This window comes from Suncus etruscus, chromosome 14, assembly GCF_024139225.1.
Source record: "Suncus etruscus isolate mSunEtr1 chromosome 14, mSunEtr1.pri.cur, whole genome shotgun sequence".
Taxonomy (NCBI): Eukaryota; Metazoa; Chordata; class Mammalia; order Eulipotyphla; family Soricidae; genus Suncus; species Suncus etruscus.
This window is the reverse complement of record NC_064861.1, coordinates 31,380,523-31,399,377: the sequence shown is the minus strand read 5'-3', so window position 1 is coordinate 31,399,377 and position 18,855 is coordinate 31,380,523. Positions and strand designations below refer to the sequence as shown.

The window sequence follows — 18,855 nt, the reverse complement described above, 5'->3', positions numbered from 1 at the left end:
GAGCCCCGGCTGGCAGGCCCCACCTGCTATGTGGGCAGCCATCACGGAGCCATTTTATCTGGACACTGAACTCATCAAGCCAGTCCAAGTTCCAGGCCCTGAGGCCTCACCTCAGGCAGACTGTCTGGAAGAGCGAGGAGGAAGCACTCGAGGGCTGGTCGGTGGCCCCAGGACCCCTTCTCAGTTTTCATGTCCAGAATGTACATGGGCAAGCAGAACCATCTTACACATGAGGGGTGGGGGGCTAGCGTACCAGGACAGGGGCTTGCTTGACTGCACTGATGGTGGACATGAGGGCCAATGGCTGATAGGCTGGTTTAGGAAGAGTGGAGGCCTCCTCGGTCCCAGGATACCCAGTGGAGAGGCCACCCCAGCAGGAAGGCTGGGCGGCCAGGGGCCCTGGGCGGCCTGGCTGACTCTCTGCTCAACTATCTGTGGGTTCCCACTCCCTATAGTCTCTGTGACCAACTGCTAACCACTCTTTTCCCTAAAAATAAACACGCTTATGGGATTGGGGGAAGCTTTGTAGCTATCAAAGGAAATAATAGGGTGTTTAAGAAAATTGCATTGCGTTTTAAATATCCAGCATGAAAGTCATTAAGTTTGAAGTTTCATTCAAATCAGATGGCTCTGTGGCCAGCCTGGTGGCCAAGCAGGCAGAGGTGGGTGGGCGCTGGGGAGAGGCAGCTGGTGGAGGGATCTGTGGTGGCAGTGAGGTCTCTGCTCTTCACCGTGGGTCCCTGGGCAAGCCCATATGGGTGGGGCTGGGATGGCTAGTCCACAGGCGTGGGGACAGAGGAGACCACCCTCGGGGTTGAGGGACATGTGAAAGTGGGGCTTGGGGCAGCGGTTTGGAGTAGTGAGGTCTGGAGGGGTCCTGAGGGCCCCACAGGTGCTCAGTAGGTTGTGGAGTAACGGCGTTCAGAGATGTTCTCGAGTGCAGTGTCTCCAGGGCTTTCCATCCCATGTCAGACGTGACGAAAAGCTGAGCAGCTGCTGGGAAACTGAGGCCGAGACTTTAGAATGTGCTAATACTTGTATAATTAGGGTTTGGGCTAAGTTATTTGACTCGACTGTCTTTAAGGCTTGGGCCTAAAGCATGTGGAGGCAGTAAAGCAGTGTCATCCTCACTCCTGCCGGGTTCAGGAACTGGCCCGTCGGATGCTCTGGCACTGAAGCAGACTTAGGCTGTGTGGCTGTGTGTGTGTTACCCATGTTCCAGGCCAAGGCTGGGTGGGGCTCTCAAGCCCTGGTAGGAAGAAGCCCGGGCCTCAGAAATAAATGTGATCTGGAGCCAGAGTGATAGCACAGCGGTAGGGTGTTTGCCTTGCATGCAGCTGACCCGGAATGGACCCAGGTTCGATTCCCAGCATCCCTTATGGTCCCCTGAGCCTGCCAGGAGCAGTTTCTGAGCGCAGAGCCAGGAGTTACTCCTGAGCGCTGCCAGGTGTGGCCAAAATAACAAAAATATATTTAAAAAAAGAGTGATATGGAAAAGGGTTGCTGCTACCTTTTTTTTTTTTTTTTTTTTTGAGCCACACCAAGTAGTGCTCAAACTTACTCCTAGCTCTACACTCAGGGATCTCTCCTGGTGGTGCTTGGAGGATGGACTATATTGGGTACTGGGGATGGAACCCAGTACCAACCCAGGTTGGCCCATGCAAGGCAATGTGAGGCAAGCACCTACTGTACATCATTCCAGCACCAGGAAAAGGGTTTCTAAGGAATATTTCTGTGGAACCATCAGTGGGTGAGTCCTTTTCTCTGGGCCCTGGAGTTATGACACCTTTCTTGGGATCTGGTTGGGTTGGAGGGTTCCCAGGCTCTGATCTCAGGAAGGGTCTGGACTGAGTATCCCATGTCCATCTTCTGGACAGGACAGATTTCTCCTTCCTTCTTTCCTTCCTTCCTTCCTTCCTTCCTTCCTTCCTTCCTTCCTTCCTTCCTTCCTTCCTTCCTTCCTTCCTTCCTTCCTTCCTTCCTTCCTTCCTTCCCCCTTCCTCCCTCCCTTCTTCCTCCCCCTTCTTCCCTCCCTCCCTCCCCTCCCTTCTTCCTCCCTCCCTCCCTTCTTCCTCCCTCCCTTCTTCCTCCCTCCCTCCCTCCCTCCCTCCCTCCCTCTCTCTCTCTCTCTCTCTCTCTCTCTCTTTCTTTCTTTCTTTCTTTCTTTCTTTCTTTCTTTCTTTCTTTCTTTCTTTCTTTCTTTCTTTCTTTCTTTCTTTCTTTCTTTCTCTCTCTCTCTCTCTTTCCTTTCTTTTTTCTTTCCTTCCTTCTTTCTCTTCTGTTCGCTCTTATTTCTTTTCTTTCTTCTTCCTTCATCCTTTTTCTCTCTTTTCTTTCATCTCTCCTTTTTCTTTTTCTTTTTCCTTTTTTTGGTTTTTGGGCCACACCCAGTGACACTCAGGGTTACTCCTGGCTTTGTGCTCAGAAATCGCTCCTGGCTTGGGGGGGATGAGATGCTGGGGATGAACCGAGGTCCATCTTAGGCTAGTGTAGGCAAGGCAGACGCCTTACCACTTGCGCCATTGCTCCAGCCCCTCACTCCTTTTTCTTAATAAATTCAAAAAATGGGGAGTTGGACACACAGTATAGTGGGTAGGGTGTTTTCCTTGCATGTAGCCGATTGGAGTCAATCCCTGGCATCCCATATGGTTCCCTGAGCCCTCTAGGAGTGATCCCTGAGTGTAGAGCTGGGAGTGTGAGCACTACCAAATATGGCCTCCTCCAAAACCAAAAATATGTTCACAAACACAAACATTTGCTGGTTTAGTTATGACCTCCAACTCTGTGAGAGGTAGAGAAAACTGTACCTTGAAAGTACTGGAGAGGGATGAAAGGAGATCCCTGTCTGTCCCCATGTGGACACTTTCTGCAACTTGTCCCCTTACCCTACCCTATCCCCATTAATTGCTCCAAGGCTCTGCACTGCCACTTGGTGTGTTTCTCAGCTGTGGGGAAAATTATGCCCATCGAGCAGCAGCCCTGCCCCCCAAAACCAATGCTTTGGGGCTGGGTACAGGCTGAGTAGCTGTCATCTCCTTCTCACATCTGTTTCTCTCCCCTAAACTGCTAGGCCAAGTGCATATCCCCAGAACCTTTACTCTTGAGCTGGAATGGGAGGGCTGGGACCTGAGGGAGCTCCTGTGGCAGAAATTGGCAGCTGAATGGAGCAACTGACTGGGACCGCCTGATTCTGAGGAACAGACAGAACCAGACAGAACACCACATTAAGGCCTGACTGAGATCTGAGTCTCCTTCCCACCTGTAGGCCATGGTGACCACTAGCCACCACCTCTGGACCTGCCCTAGCTCCTCCTCCTGGTCCCAGTGTGGGATGCTCATGGCTGTCGTGGAGAAGGATCTCTCTGTCCCTGTCCCTTCCTTACCAACCAGGACAGCACAGACCCTTTGCACAGGCAAGGCAGATGCTGAGTCAGGGTGGTGGTCAGCTGGTTCAGAAAATGGTGGGAGGGGCAGGGGTTCTGGGAGCCCATATGCCCCTCTCCTTGCTAGCTGTATTCATACCTCTGGTCAGGGGTTGGATCCAAACGCAGTTCTGCAGAAGCTTGGTGTGAACTTGTTGAAGTCCGTTCTAATAGTGCTACTTTCCCTTCTGCCTAGCTTTAGGCAGGGAGATCAGATCTCCTCCATGGGAGGACCAAGGTACCCAGCCACTGTCCCCATTCTCCTGCCTCTACTCAAAGCCATTTACCCAGCTCCTCAGGGAACCCTCTGAACCTCTAATATGGTTGCCTCCTCCTCTTAGGGTGAGTCCCCAATGGAGTAGTCTCCTAGAAGGCCTGATGCTAGCACAGGGCTTGGGGTACCTGCTCCAGGTGGCAGCTGTGGCCCCAGTGTTAGAGCATTGGCCAGCTGCTCTAGGAAGCTCATATTTTCTTCTAAAAACATCCTGTCCTGAGGGGTGTTAACCACAGAGAGGAGGAAGGAAAATGCAGGTGCATGAATGCCCAACACCCCGGGAGGCCATGGTTGCATCCCTATGAGCCCTTATTTGATGGCAGCCCAGGAATGCTGTTACAGAACCTGCAAGGATCCAGGACCCCCATGGCATTTGCCCAACCTATTGGCCCCTGGTTTGTTGCCACAGTTCTGGCCTCTGCTCTGCAATGAGCGCTGGGTGCAGATCAATCCTCTCAGGAACACTGTCCTGGGCAGTGGTTCCTGGAAGGAATAGGCATGAACCCTGCTGGGAATGTAGGTCTGCAGAGGTGGGGTCTGTGGGAGTCTGCTGAGAACTTGGGGGCCCTGCCTCCTCCAGGAAAGCTCACTTTCCTGATCCTGGAGCTTTAGGAAGTGACCCACCCAGCTCCTGTCAGACTTCATAGCACTGCAGTGCGGTGGGCACTGGACAGTGAACACCTCCTTCAGAACACAGTCTGGGGTTCCAGGGATACCTGTTGGGCCTGGGAACAAGGATACCAGCCTGGAGGCACAGGCCTGGCAGCGTGGAGAGAAGGGAGGCAGGGAGGGCCCCCAGAGCAGGTAAGCTGACTTTGAGCCCAGGCTGCAGTTCTTCTGTCCAGAGGAAGGGACCCGTTTTTTTCTCACTAGCACAAAGACTGTGAATTGTGATTCCCAAAGAATTTCTGGCCAGTGGTGATAACAGGATGGCAGCAGTCTGGGCTCTGAGCTGTGCCCAGTCCATCTTAGCTACCACTGCCACCTTCTCAAATCCCGGCTCATACTGCATCTCACTCCCCACAGCATCCATTTACAGACCCATTGGAGGACCTAGTTTTCATTCGGTCCATAGAAACCATCTTATGGGCCTGGAGAGATAGCACAGCGGCGTTTGCCTTGCAAGCAGCCGATCCAGGACCAAAGGTGGTCGGTTCGAATCCCGGTGTCCCATATGGTCCCCCGTGCCTGCCAGGAGCTATTTCTGAGCAGACAGCCAGGAGTCACCCCTGAGCACCACCGGGTGTGGCCCAAAAACAAAACAAAACAAAACAAAAAAAAGAAACCATCTCAGATGTTAGGAAGGGCCGTTCAGTGTCCTTCATTGTTCTCCATGAGGTCCCTAGGGCCTTAAGGTCTGCACCCTTCTATGTTACCAGCTGTGTGACCTTGGGCAAGTGTGAGAACCTCTCTGCTTCAGTATCCTTAACTGTCAAACCTCGATCATTCTAGTCTTATTATTTTTTTCTAGTCTTATTATTATTTGGGGGGGGGGGGGCTCTTCCAGTGGTGCTCAGGGATTACTCCTGATTACACCTCAGGGGTGGCAGGGATTAAACCCTGGTTGGCCGCGTGCAAGGCAAACACCCTTCCCGATGTCCTCTCTCCAGGCCTGATGATTCTCCTAGAACAGGTTTGCATTAGAAATGATAAGGATCCTATCTGTACGGCATTCTGGAGAATGTTGCTCAGCTCCTGGCACACAGGAAGAGCTCAGCTAGCAACTGTGAGCAGAGAGACACACACAGACAGACTGTGGGGGTGTGAAGCAGCGTGCTTGCGCCTCACACGAGGCCCCCTGCCCCCAGGTTTGAGACCAGAGGAAGCAGCAACTTTCTTCGCTGGGAAAGTGTTGTGGGGTTCAGGCACTTGGGGGTTTTCGGAGTCAACCGTCAGAGGCGAGGGAGTTTCTCTGTGCTGGTGGCTGCGGTCTGTAGGGAGAAGGCCACTAGGCTGTATTTTCACCTGAGCCTGCAGGAAGTGGGGGGAGAAGGGAGGGGTGGAGGAGGCAGCACAGCCAGGCCTGGGCGTGACTTAGGAACAGAGGTGACCTAGCTCAGTAGTGGTCCTTCTCACCACTCGGGGCCCTTCCTGGCTCCAGGCTACTCCCCCAAAGTTCCCCCAGAGGAGGAACTTCAGCTGTGGGCTCAGAAACCACCCCAGAAGCATGAGGACTGCTTTGGGGAGCAGTGCTGGGACTATAACAGACACAGCCCCAGCCGGAGGGCCTGAACTCCAGACCCTTCTGTGGGGCTGCAGGCTGGGGGGCAAAGACCTGGGTTCTGCAGCTTTCCCCAGCAGAATGTGATGCTGCTGAGCCTATGGCTGGTTTGCACAGTCCACTGAGTCCTCAGAGGTAAGGAAGAGGATGTGGACCTCAAGAGGTTCAGGCAGGGCCTAGTGGAGACAGTGAGCCTGGCCTACAGACACGTATTGTCATCATCAGGGAGGAGAGGAGGGAAGCTGTAGACATTGGACTCCCCCCAGAACACCATGGCCCAAGCACCCCCCACCGTACTGTCTGTACCGCCTGGCCCTGGATGGCCTTGTGCCGGGTCTGTGGAGCGGGACGTTCCACTAGCTGCTACAGGGGCCTGGCAGACAGTCCCCACCCTTGCTCCCACCAGCAGGAGGGGGCTGGTGTAAGTAAAGACAGCGAGTGTGAACATGGGAAGGACAAAGACCCTCCATGCCCTGCCCTCAGCCACTAATAGCCCCCTTTCCCCAACCCCATCCATGCTCACAGCACTTCTGTAGCTTTTCTGCAGACTCCTATTTACTGAGGCTTTTCCCAATTCTTAGGGAAGTACTGATGGACAGAAGAGGACTCTTCTGTCACTGGCAACCCCCCTGCGCCTTTTTTTTTTTTTGGTGGTTTTTGGGTCACACCCAGCAGTGCTCGGAATATTCCTGGCTCCAGGCTCAGAAATGCTCCTGGCAGGCATGGGGGACCATATGGGACGCCAGGATTCGAACCGATGACCTCCTGCATGAAAGGCAAACACCTTACCTCCATGCTATCTCTCCGGCTCCCCCTGCACCTTTTCTATTGCACACATGCATGCACATGCACACACACATACATGTAGGCTTTACTAAGCCACACCTCTTCATCATGGCCAGGATGAATGGAGGCCCCTTAGTTGAGGGGTGTGGGGAGGGGGTGAGTGGACACTCCCGGACTTCCTAGACCCTTAGACCAGCTCTGCTGCTGAGACCACACAGTGCCAAACCTGGTCAAGTTTACTGTGCTGAGCTGCATATCAGAGCCAGGGCCCGCAAGCCTGGCTGCTCAATGCTGCAGCTCAGACAGGTCCTCAGTCACCAGGGCGCTGGCAGGGAGTTTGTTCCGCCTGCTTAGCCAGGCCTTCAGGCCTTTGTCCCCTTAGGTGGTGAACAGTGAAGGGTGGCAGGTTTCTGGAGGAAATAGGCCCTGTGTCTAGTCTCATGGTCATAGGTCATGGATGGGCTGTGCTGATTGACTCCCACTTTCCTGTAGCCTGTTGGGAGAAAAAGTACACAGAGGTGCCTAGGAAGTGCTATATCTGCATAGGTTCTGTGTCTCCACCCCCTAGCTCATGGGTGAAGTGGAATTTCTGCATCTGTGGCTTTGAGGTGTACAGGGCCAGGAGCCCTACTTGACAAGGGATATACCAGCCAGGATCTTATAGTGAAAAGGCCAGCAAGGCTGGGGCTTTCTCTCCAACTTGCTTTCTATCAGGGCAGACTTGATAATCGTTGCTGTGGGGTTTGGGGAGACGGCTCAAAGGTGGAGCGTATGCTGTGCAATGCAAGCAAGTGTCCATTGGGACCAAACCCCAGGCTGGGAGTAGCCCCTAAACAGTGGCGATTGTATCCCTAAAACAAATTATCCTTAGAATAAACAGGCAGAGGGCCTGGAGAGATAGCACAGAGGTGTTTGCCTTGCAAGCAGCCGATCCAGGACCAAAGGTGGTTGGTTCGAATCCCGGTGTCCCATATGGTCCCCCGTGCCTGCCAGGAGCTATTTCTGAGCAGACAGCCAGGAGTAACCCCTGAGCACAGCCGGGTGTGACCCAAAAACCAAAAAAAAAAAAAAAAAAAAAGAATAAACAGGCAGACTGGAGGCCACTAGTTGCAGCACCCCTGGGAGATCCTGTACATGCTGAGGAAGGAGGAAAGAGAGGGAGAAGTGATTTGATTCTAAATTCATCTTGAGAGTAGAGCCACAGGAGTTTGCTGATGAGTAGACGATGGTTGTGAGAAGTCAGGCTCTTGGGGTGACTGACTCCGAGATGTTTGGTCCTTGGAAAGCTAGAATTGTCCTTGTCTAGGAAGGGATGCTATTGGGAGCCAAAAAAGTCTTAGATGTCTAGCAAGTGAGCTACCTAGGAGAAGTGGCGGCTGCAGACAGAATGTCGGGTGACTGGAGGAAGATCTTAAAGGCCAGGAGCTCATGTGAGAGCACCCTGAAGAAGGGAGAGCAAACAGGGATTAGGTTAGGAAGAGGCCGAAAAGGTCAGGGACCTGTGACGTAGGAGGAAATCAGTGACTGATATTCTGGAAGCTGGGGGAAGAAACTATTGCATGGAGGAGGGAGAAATCAATTGTCTGATGTTGCCAAGATATAAAACAAAGGCTTTGAGTTCGGTAACATAAAAGGGAGCTTGACATGTCCTGCAGTGACCCACTAAGGTGAGAGATGGGCAGCAATAGGCAGACTCAGGGAGGATTGGGCTAGGCAGTAGCTGCCTGTTGGCCTCCCCTGAACCTTGAGATGATTATACAGCCCTGCTACATGGCAACTGCTCAACACAAGGACTGTTTCCCATGTGTCCAAACATCCTGCAGTTGTCTTGGCCCTTTTTCTGTCATACTAGCCACCTGCAGGCCTTAGGTACTGCCATTCCCCCTCCCAACTTCATGGCTGTCTGGGGTCAGGGTTGGGAGAATAGCAATTCTGTGAGTGGTATGAGCTGAGCTTTAGCAACAACGGTCACTGCACAAGAGCTAGGGCCAGCACTGCTCTGTCACTATCCTCCCCTGGTCATGCTGCCTAGCAAACCTCTGTTGCATAGTCAGCCCAAGTTATAAGGCAGGAGCTAGACAGGTACAGAATTCATTCCTTCCTGCTTTGAGCAGTCTCCCCAGGGTGAATGAGGCCCTTCCCTGCAAGCCCCTCCTCTCTACCCAACACCTGCACAGTGAGTTCAGGGCTATCTCTACTGACACCTGCCATCATCTTATTGGACAGAGGAAATGGGTATTCAACTTGTAGCAAGGGCTGAAAGGCCATGTGTCAGTATGCCTAGTATGCCTAGGTGGGTGATGTCGCCTCCTCACCTTCACACTGGACAGCTCCACTGCTTTTGGAGCAGACTAGCTGCTCTACCCTGGGTGGTCAGGAGAGGGTTTGAAGCAAACTTATGCAAGTTACCAAGCAGCAGTCTGAAAGCCTGAGGACAGAAGCGGCTGCTTGTCCTCATGTGTAGCTGGAGGACTGATGGGTGAGCTGACACAGGCAGTACTTGCCTCTTCCCAAGCTCAGAGAGGCAGCAGTGGGGGACAGGGAAGGTCAGGGCTGTTGTTGGCAAGTGTGGGAACATCATGGCTCATTCCATCGTCCCTATGTACCTAAATCCACATCCTCAATAAAGATGCCAAAGGATCTCTACTGGGTTTCCTCTTCAGGACCACCAACCCGGACTTGCCCCAAATTCAGTGATGAAACCGAGAGAGGAAATTCAATGAGAGGAAACCGAGGCACAAGGATGTGCAAAATTTCATCCAGGGGTGCAAAAGAATCCAAACATTTTGGGGGGACAAAACCCAGCAGTGCTCGGGGCTTACTCCTCGGGGTTCTGTCCTCAGGGATTAAAGCTGGGCCAGCCACATACAAGGCAAATGCCCTACCTGCTGTCTGTGTCTCTGTCCCTAGAACTGCCATCCTAAAACTACCCCATTTGGGGTCAGGGACATGGTCCAAAGAGCTAGAGCATGTGGTTTGTGTGCCGGACCAAGTTCCATCCCCAGGACCCCAGTGTGGCCAAATTCCAGAGAGAAATAATGACCAATTGCTTCTTTGTTTTTGGCCTATACCTTTGATGTCTAATTTATTCCTGGTGGGAACTCGGGGGTCCTTTGGGGATGTCTGGGATCAAACCTGAGGGTCAGCCATGTATAAGGCAAGCACCCTATAAACTCAAGCGCCAAATCCCAGTTTCTTCTGTGAAATGGGTCAGAACCTATTTATCTCTGCCTCCAGCTGGCTGCGTCCTCACAGATGGACTTTCCCAAGCCAGAAGCAGCTGTTGTTGCAGCTGACTCTCCAGTACAGGAGCTTGCATAACTCACTGAGCATGTGCAGTTGCCTGCCACCCGCCCTCTCACAAAAAATCCTTGTAATTGCACTGCATGCGCGACCCCTTCAGGCCTGAAGAATCATGACATCCGTGTGACTGAAAAGTAAAAGTCGTGCAGAGCTGGGGAAACAGAAAGTGCAAGGTCTGGAGGATAGGGGAGTTAGAGAATTGGGGTTGTGCTGGGCAGCTTGTGTCAACAAACCCATTTTGCCTGAGGGGTTCACTCAGGGCCTGCCATGGGGTCTTGAGAAAAGCAAGCTCCAAGCTGTCGTAGGAATTGGTGAGCAGGAGAGCAGGGACCCCGAACCTTTTGTGTGCAAAACATGCTAGTCCAGTTATGCCATCTCTGATCTCTTTTCACTTCTGATAGTTGGGCTGCCTGTATAGAGTTTACCAGCCTATGAGTCCGGAGAGGTGGCGCAAGCGGTAAGGCGTCTGCCTTGCCCGAGCTAGCCTAGGGTGGACCACGGTTCAATCCCCCAGTGTCCCATATGGTCCCCCAAGCCAGGGGCAATTTCTGACCACATAACCAGGAATAATCCCCGAGCTTCGCTGTGTGGCCCAAAAACAAAAACAAATAAACAAACAAAAAACAAAAAAGAATTTACCAGCCTAAAGACTGCTCCAGCCCTCAAATCTCCCCACATTTACCCTCCCCATCTCCTTTTTCAGCACAACAAAGCCAGCCAGCCCACCCACGGCATCCCCCAACTCTCTCCTCTTTATGAACATTTCAGCAGTCCACACGCCACAGCTGCACCAGCTGACATCAGCCAGAAGCAAGGTAGGAACTGGGATGGAGAGGGTGCCTGTGAGACTTGGAGCCTAGAGATCAAGTTCTGGGGGCTCTACAAAAACCCAGGGCAGGGCCCAAGAAATCAGGATTGGGGAGACCTGGTGCCAGGTCAAAATTTAAAGCTTCAGTAGCAGTAGCGGCTGCCGTTTCGGAGCAGACAAAGCTGCTGTTAACCTAAGCCCCTCTGTTCCCAGTGAGAAAATGGAAAGTGGTGGTTGTGGTGCTGCTGAGTCACCTCAGCCTCTGGCCAAGTCATTCTGAAATCAGCCCTAGTCATCTGTGGGCAATCTGCTGACTCAACTTTGGGGACAGAGAGAGGACCCTAGAGTCCCAGCTCCTCAGGGAAGCTGTCTCCTTTTCAGAAAGGCAAGCTCAGGACCCCAAAGGCCATCAGACCAGGGCATGGTATGCCCTAGGCTTCCACCTAAGTGTGTCTCTACCACACTAGCCAGCCAGCATACTTACACATCCTTGGTTTTGTGTGTATGTGTGTGTTGGGGTGAGTAGGCAAGGCTCCTGTTACCATAGGGGTGAGTATCTGTTGTGTCTGGTCCTCTAGGAAAAGGATGTGGTATCTTTGAGCCCCAAGGGAGGCCTTAGGGTACAGTGAGTAGAGTGCCTCAGTTCAGACTGGCTTCATTTACCCTCCCCACTGCAGGAGTCCACAGACCTCTGCAGACACCTGACCTCTCTGGTTTCTACTCTCTGACCTCAGGCAGCGTGGGACAGCTCCCCCATACTGTGAGCTGGTGAGTGTGGCCCCTGTGGGGGCAAAAACATTTTGGTTTTTCTGCCTGTCCTTTGCCCCATGCATCCTTTGCAAAGTGCTGCTGCCAGCTCTGAAGGTAGGAGTGCTGGCCGGGCTCATCTCTAACCTGACACACTCCCTTGGACAAGGCCCAGTTCTGCCTGATCCCGACCCTGTTGTATCTGACTTAAGCTGTATAAGACACTTGACGGAGAATTCTGTGCTGCTCAGGACACATGACTGGAATGAAAAGGCCTAGGAAGGAGTCTTGTGCAGGCCACAGAGGCTGCTGCTTCTCTGTATTCTGTTAGGTGGCTGCTTGCCATTGGCTCCAGGCCAGTTGCTCTCTTCCTCAGATGATGATGTTTGAATGGCAGACATCCCCTCCCTCTTCCACACTCCATGGTTCCTGCTTAAGCACACATTCCTGACTTGGAGTCACTTGGCCCATGAAAAGCCAGTGGAGACCCCTAGATGGTGAATCCAGCTGGACCAAAAGGACCTGTGCTCTGGTCAGGAATGTGGTACACTGAGAAAGGACAAAGGACATTAATGCCTTGCTATGTGTAAAGCCCTCGGTTCCATCGCTTACACTACAAACCAAGGAACAAGGCCGTCTTGTGTGCAGTGGAGTCTGTGTTCAAGCTTCCTGCCTTCGGTTGTCCACTTAGTACATAACCATGCAAGAAGTTGGAGAGGAAGAGAGCTCTATTAGTGATGCTTTGACTAGGCCTGTGGATTCAGAGATTACAGTATCCAGGCATGGGACCTCCAGGGATTTCCCGAAAAAGTGAGGTCAGTTACAGGAGATAGAGTAGAGCAGAACGGTCCCAATAGTGAGAACACTGAAGTAAAGGTTCTGGGAAGAGCAGGCATCAATTCTGCATTGACAAGGAAGTAATCAAGTTGGAGATATCAAGTTGTGATAACTTTCACTTCTACTTTTCTAGTACCAGAGGAAAATGCAGCACAGGCTGCCCTCTGGTGGCCAACGCCTAAATCACAGTGAATCTCAATCCAAGGCTCATCTCCAAACCATGGGTCAGATCTGGGCAGACCCTTCCCCACCAGTGTCCAGCATGCTAACAGCTGTCTTCTCCCAACCACAGGCCCAGCCCTCCTCTGTACCCCTTGTCCCCCTCCTGCGGATATAGACAGCACTTCCCTGCCCCCACCACAGCCCCTGGCGCCCCCTACCCCAGGTGAGTCCCCTTCTGTGCAGCCAGCCAGGCTCCTGCTTCCTGTTGCCCAGGCTTCATTGCCGTGAGGCCACCCCAGGTCCAAGCTTGCCCTGTGCTAGTTGCTTTTCCAGCTGTCTGTCTGTCCTTCATCCCCTGCTGATCTGTATCCAGGAAAGAAGGCAGTTGGAGTTTGAGCAGTCTAAGCCCAGGCCATGCCGTGTGCAACTGAAGGACAGCATGGCAGGGATAGTACATGGACACATGTGCTCGATCTACTGCTCTGCATTGAGTTAGCTGTAGTGCAGCTGTGTGTGCACTGTCACCTGTGTTCTATATCCCTGCTGAAAAGGATTCAAGATGGGGGCTGGCGAGGTGGCGCTAGAGGTAAAGTGTCTGCCTTGCAAGCGCTAGCCAAGGAAGGACCGCAGTTCGATCCCCCAGCGTCCCATATGGTCCCCCCAAGCCAGGGGCAATTTCTGAGTGCTTAGCCAGGAATAACCCCTGAGCATCAAACGGGTGTGACCCCCCCCCCAAAAAAAAAAAAAAAACAGAAAAGGATTGAAGATGGTGTTCCTGGGGATTCTTTGGTTCTGTCCAAGCTGAAGCACCAACTTTCACATGCATATTCAACTTCAGGCGCTTAAGGGTGCCTGCTCAGGGGTCTCATCCCTTTGGAAGCAACAGGGACATTGCGGCATCTACCAGAGAACACGGAAGTGAGATGGTGGTGTATGTGGGGACTTAGCTCACTCCCTGTGCCAAATAGGAAAGAGTGAATTCACAGAGTGGGAAATATTAGAGTATCCAGCACTTGGACTGTTTGGATGGTAGGGAAGTCCAGTGAGACCCAGTAAGGTGTGAAGAGTTGAGGAAGGCTTCATGCATGTCAAGGGAGAATAACTCCTGAGTCAGGGCAGACAGAACACCGTTGGGTAGGGGTAGGTATAGCTGAGGGAATAGATGGGGCAGGAACTACCAGCAGGGCTGTGAACCAAGGAAAGAGCTACTTGAGTTCTATCTTGGGGAAATTTCAGGAGTGGCCATAAGAATTTACTTTTAGAAGTCATTCTAGAGCTGGAACATAGTAGTGGGTAAGGGCACTTACCTTGCATGTGGCTAGGTTGGGTCCCTGGCACCCCTTATGCCTAGCCCAACAGGAGTATTTCATGAACTTTGCAGGTTGTCTTCACAGATCAAACATAAAAATTTAGTAGTCACAAGCTCATAAATGTAGAAGTGCAGACAACCAATTCAGTTTTGAGTTATGTCTATGTATGTTTTTGCAGTGTGTGTAATGTGCTAGAAGCAGGTATTTGTATGTGTATACTTGTTTGCAGGCCTTTGGTTGTGGTACCTGTTCCTTTTGTATCAGACCAGGGCCTGTGTGTGTTCAAAGGTCTGGCCTGTATTTACTTGCTCAGTGTAAACTCTCTTTCTGCCCAGGTTCACCCACCCATCCCTGATGCTAGGCTCTGGTGTGTCTGGTCACCCTGCGGCCATCCCCCACCCGGCCATTGTGCCTCCCTCAGGGAAGCAGGAGCTGCAGCCCTATGACCGCAACCTGTAAGTGGAAAAACACAGTAAGGGGATGCAGTGGTTGCGCGCGCACTGAGTCAGTTCTTAGCCAGGATACACGCTCTCCTTGTGTCTCTTTCCAAGACAGAGGTGTTCTCTGTCAGACAAGCTGTCTTATGACTTTGCCACTGGCCACTAATGTTTTTTTTCAGAGGAGGTGGCTAAACCGGGCAGTGCTAAGGGATCACTGCTGGTGGTACTTTAGGGGACTATATGTGGTACCGGGAATCAAACACAAGTTGATTGTGTACAGGACGAACACCTGACCTGCTCTAGTCCCTGTACTTTTTGGGTAGGGTGGGGAACAAGGAATTAGTATGAGTCAAGGGAGGGGCTGAGAAGACTTGATTAATTCTTTTCTGGTAAGGATTATTAGTTAAGATCTACCCATTTAGGAATGAGAGATAGCATGGAGGTAGGGCATTTGCCTTGCATGCAGAAGGATGGTGGTTCGAATCCCGGCATCCCACATGGCAGGCCCAGGGGACCTCTACACTATTTCTGAGCGTAGAGCCAGAAGTAACCCTGAGCGCTGCTCGGTGTGACCCAAAAGCCAAAAAAGAAAAAGAAAAAAAAAAAAGATCTACCCATTTGGGAACACAGGGTACTTTTTATTTATACAACCCTTAGTATTCACATGCTTCTTCACACAAGAAGAGGTAGATACATCAGGTGTACATTTTGAGGGTTTCTATATGATCTAGACATGTGCTTTCAGGAAGATGCAGGCAGAGTCCAAGACAGAGAAGGAGGCTAAGAAACCAACCATCAAGAAGCCACTGAATGCTTTCATGCTGTACATGAAGGAGATGAGAGCCAAGGTCATTGCAGAATGTACACTCAAGGAAAGCGCTGCCATTAATCAGATCCTGGGCCGCAGGGTAAGGCTAGGGGGCGCTAGTGGGGTTGGCGCCTCACTACCTCTTCTCTGATAGTCTGCTGTCTAACAGAACCTACCTAACCTTGTCCCTTGTTGCAGTGGCATGCACTATCACGGGAAGAACAGGCCAAGTACTACGAGCTGGCACGGAAGGAGAGGCAGTTACACATGCAGCTATATCCAGGATGGTCAGCACGGGATAACTACGTGAGTGACCAGTGACTTATAATTTTTAAGAAGCCTAGACCATAGAGTTAATCTCTAGGGAAGGCAGGACTATTGTTCTGAGGACAAAGTAAAGATGGGAGATAAATGTCCAAGCAAGGGGCCCACCTATCCCTAAACACTGGTCCATGTTGTTTTCCACCAAGGATGCACAGGCCTCTTGCCCAGTATTGGAGCACCTAGGGAAAAAGGGAAAACACCTGGGAAGGAAACTGGAGAGGAACAGGGCCAACGAAACTACTCAAAAGTGCATGCTTTGTATATAGAATCCCTGGATTTGATCTCTGATGCTCCATAGTCTCTTGAGCACTGAACCAGAAGCCCTTGGGTACCAGAAAAAGGAAAGGGAATATGAAAGCCCCTAGTTGTCCCCAGGACAAATGTATCAAGGAACACTAGAAGGGGTGAATCAGGAAGACACAAAGGGGCTGTTGGCATTGCCCTCATCAAAGGGTATAGCCCCAGAGGTCCCCAAGCACCGCATGAGAACACTACACCACCCCTCAAAGAAGGAAAAACACAAGTACACCAGAGCCCTCAGGAAGAAGAGGAACCTGTATGCCCAAAATCTTAGCAGCAATCAGGCTGGTGTGCCAGCCACTTGCTCACTGATATCCTTAGTATCTTTCAGGTAAGCGTATCATTTTGTTCCCTGCAGGGTAAGAAGAAAAGGAGGTCACGAGAAAAGCAGCAAGAATCCAACACAGGTGAGGCACTCCCTCAGTAAGGTGGAGGCTCCTCCTTAGGCCCCAATTTCAGCAGCCCTGCTGTGGCTTTGCCGCTAAGGGAGGGGCAAAGTACTTAGACACCTTCAAAGACTAGATGCCAGGCCACTGGAAAGACCTGTATAAACACAAGTCAAAGGCCTACACAGTGGCCCAACTCTTAAATCCCAGGGAGACCAGCAGAAGCCAATTTATGTAGCATGACACAATTTTCCCCAGTTGCTCCCAGCTAGCTTCTACCCAGCAACCAATAAAATAATACAGTGCTAAATTCAAACCATGCATCCTAATGTCTTGCTGAGGTGGATGCAGGTTATCTAGGCAGTGCCTGTTGGCTGGTTGTTGGCAGTTTATTACTCTGATACTCCCTCATTTTTCATGCTAGTGTAGAGTGCTGTTTCAAGAGCCCAGGGAGCACACTCTTTGCTGCAGATCTCCCTCTGGGTGAATTCCTGCCCCAGCTCTTCATTCCTGACTTCCTCAGATGTGTTACCCCATAGAGGAAAGCTGAAGGCTAGGGCAGGCACAGGACAGAATCCTTTGCTTGTTCTCTCATGTTGAAGGGGCCGTTATTCTAGAACAGGCTTAAGCTAGAATGAAAGGTATGGGTCACACTGGCAGAACTGAAAACCAACCAGCAGATAAAGGACAGCCTAATTCCAGGCTATATTCCATCCCTCGAAGATTCTCTGGACTCTTCTCCTCCCATAGGTCCTCTGCTGCCAGAGGTAATCATTCTTTCCACTGCCATGCTGGGGTACCCCATCTTTCTGATACCTTGGCTTTGGGCCCTAGAGCTCGCCCCGGGGCTGGCTGTGCCAGAGAAGTTTATTCTGCCTTTGGGGACTGTGGGGGTGTCTGTGACTGGCTAACACTGATGTTACCTCTTCTTTCTGGGCCCTGCTCTGCCCTGCTGCCTGCCTGCTCACCCTCTGCCCTGCTATGCCCCTCTGTCATTGCTGTGAGCAGACCCTGGCTCGCCTAAGAAATGCCGTGCTCGCTTTGGCCTCAACCAGCAGACGGATTGGTGTGGTCCGTGCAGGTGGGTTTGTCCCCACCATCAACCTCCCTTTGCTTCAAGCTGTTGCCCTGACTCTGCACATGTTCTGCTAGAATGCAGCCTTCCTCTGGCCCCCTACCATACGCAGGTTGAGGAGTCCTCTGGGACTGAACATGAATAGACTGCAGGGATCACTTGAGGTTAAGTAAATCATGGGGGAAGAGACAGAATAAAAGGAAAGGAAAGCCAGATTCAAGAAAATATCTAGGGGCTGGAGCTGTGGTACAGTGGGTAGATTGTTTAGTTTGCCTTGCACATAGCCAATCTGAGTTCTATCCCCAGTGTCCCACCAGTGATTCTTGAGCACAAAGCCAAGAGTAACTCCTGAACACTAGAGGTGTGTTCTCCCCATCCCCTCTAAAAAAAGGACGGTATCTATTCTTAGTGCCTTGGGGGAAATAAAGGCTTAAAGGGTCCTCAAATCTCACATATACCATTAAGGTGCATGATCCCTTGCTTCCACCTCTGAAAGGCTTCAGGACCTACCTCCCCATATGTTCATGTTAGGATCCCTACAAGTGCCAGCCTAAACCTGAAAGTCCAAGAATGGCCATATAACTATAGCAGCAAACAACCTGGTTGTCAAGTGGCTCTATGACTCATTGTCCTATTCCTACCAGAAGATTGGAAAGGTTGAGGAACAAGAGATCACTGAGCTGTCGAAGACAAGGGACCATATTTAGGCTCTGTAGTCTTAAACCTGTGTTCACCATACAACAGATTTATTTGTAAATGTAGAAAATTACAACGACCAACTAACTAAAATGGTCACATTAAGATCAGGCCTGAAGAGGCAAAGACTACTTTAGGCAGTTACTTCATTGGTTCTAAGGAATATTTTTCTGGCCTCCTGAATGCCCACCATGCTCCCTATCGAGGACAGAGGAATAGAAAGGGGATCATAAATGCGTGTATCCTTAGGAGGCAACCCTGTCCTCAGTCATGTATCAACCAATGCTTACTATTTAGGAACAAACTAGCCAGAGAACTGAGATGGTGAGAATGGATGAGTAGATTGTCCACTTCTGCTTTCTCTTCTCTGCCCTAATCTAGCCCTTAGCATTTGGATTGCTCACAGTTAAGAAGCCAGAAGCATTGCAGCCCATCCTTGCCTTAGTGCAGATCTAAGCAGGACAACCCATGAGAAACACAAGGCTTACAGACATAATTTCTGATTACAGGCCATCTTGTGGCTCTGCTGGGAACCACATATGCCCCTATATTTGAGCCAGGCATAGCTGAGTGGTGGTATTGGTTCTGTAGACACAATACAGTGCAAATCACTAAGTTATGGGTAGGGGACAAGAGGTCAACTATGCCTGTGCAAAGACAGTATTTTTTGGTTGTGGTGTATGACTGTGAATTCACCCTCTGTTTACAGATAACTCTCTTCACTATTCCTAGGAGGAAAAAGAAATGCATTCGGTACTTACCCGGAGAAGGCCGCTGCCCCAGCCCCGTTCCTTCCGATGACAGTGCTCTAGGCTGCCCTGGGTCCCCAGCCCCCCAGGACTCACCCTCATACCTCCTGCTGCCCCACTTTCCCACAGAACTGCTTGCTAGTCCTGCAGAGTCAGCACCAACATCACCAGGCCTTTCGGTTGCTCTCAGCCTCCCAGCCCCCTGGG

General features: G+C 51.4%; 1 protein-coding gene across 1 annotated transcript in view; it reads left to right on the top strand.

Moving 5' to 3' along the window:
* TCF7 (transcription factor 7) overlaps window positions 1-18,855 on the top strand; it is a 29,159-nt gene extending 10,304 nt beyond the window's left edge. The window contains 8 exon segments of the mRNA XM_049786765.1: window positions 10,710-10,821; window positions 11,495-11,582; window positions 12,691-12,783; window positions 14,206-14,325; window positions 15,056-15,218; window positions 15,317-15,424; window positions 16,101-16,149; window positions 18,632-18,855. Coding sequence (XP_049642722.1) covers window positions 10,710-10,821; window positions 11,495-11,582; window positions 12,691-12,783; window positions 14,206-14,325; window positions 15,056-15,218; window positions 15,317-15,424; window positions 16,101-16,149; window positions 18,632-18,711 — 813 coding nt within the window. The 3' untranslated portion in view covers window positions 18,712-18,855.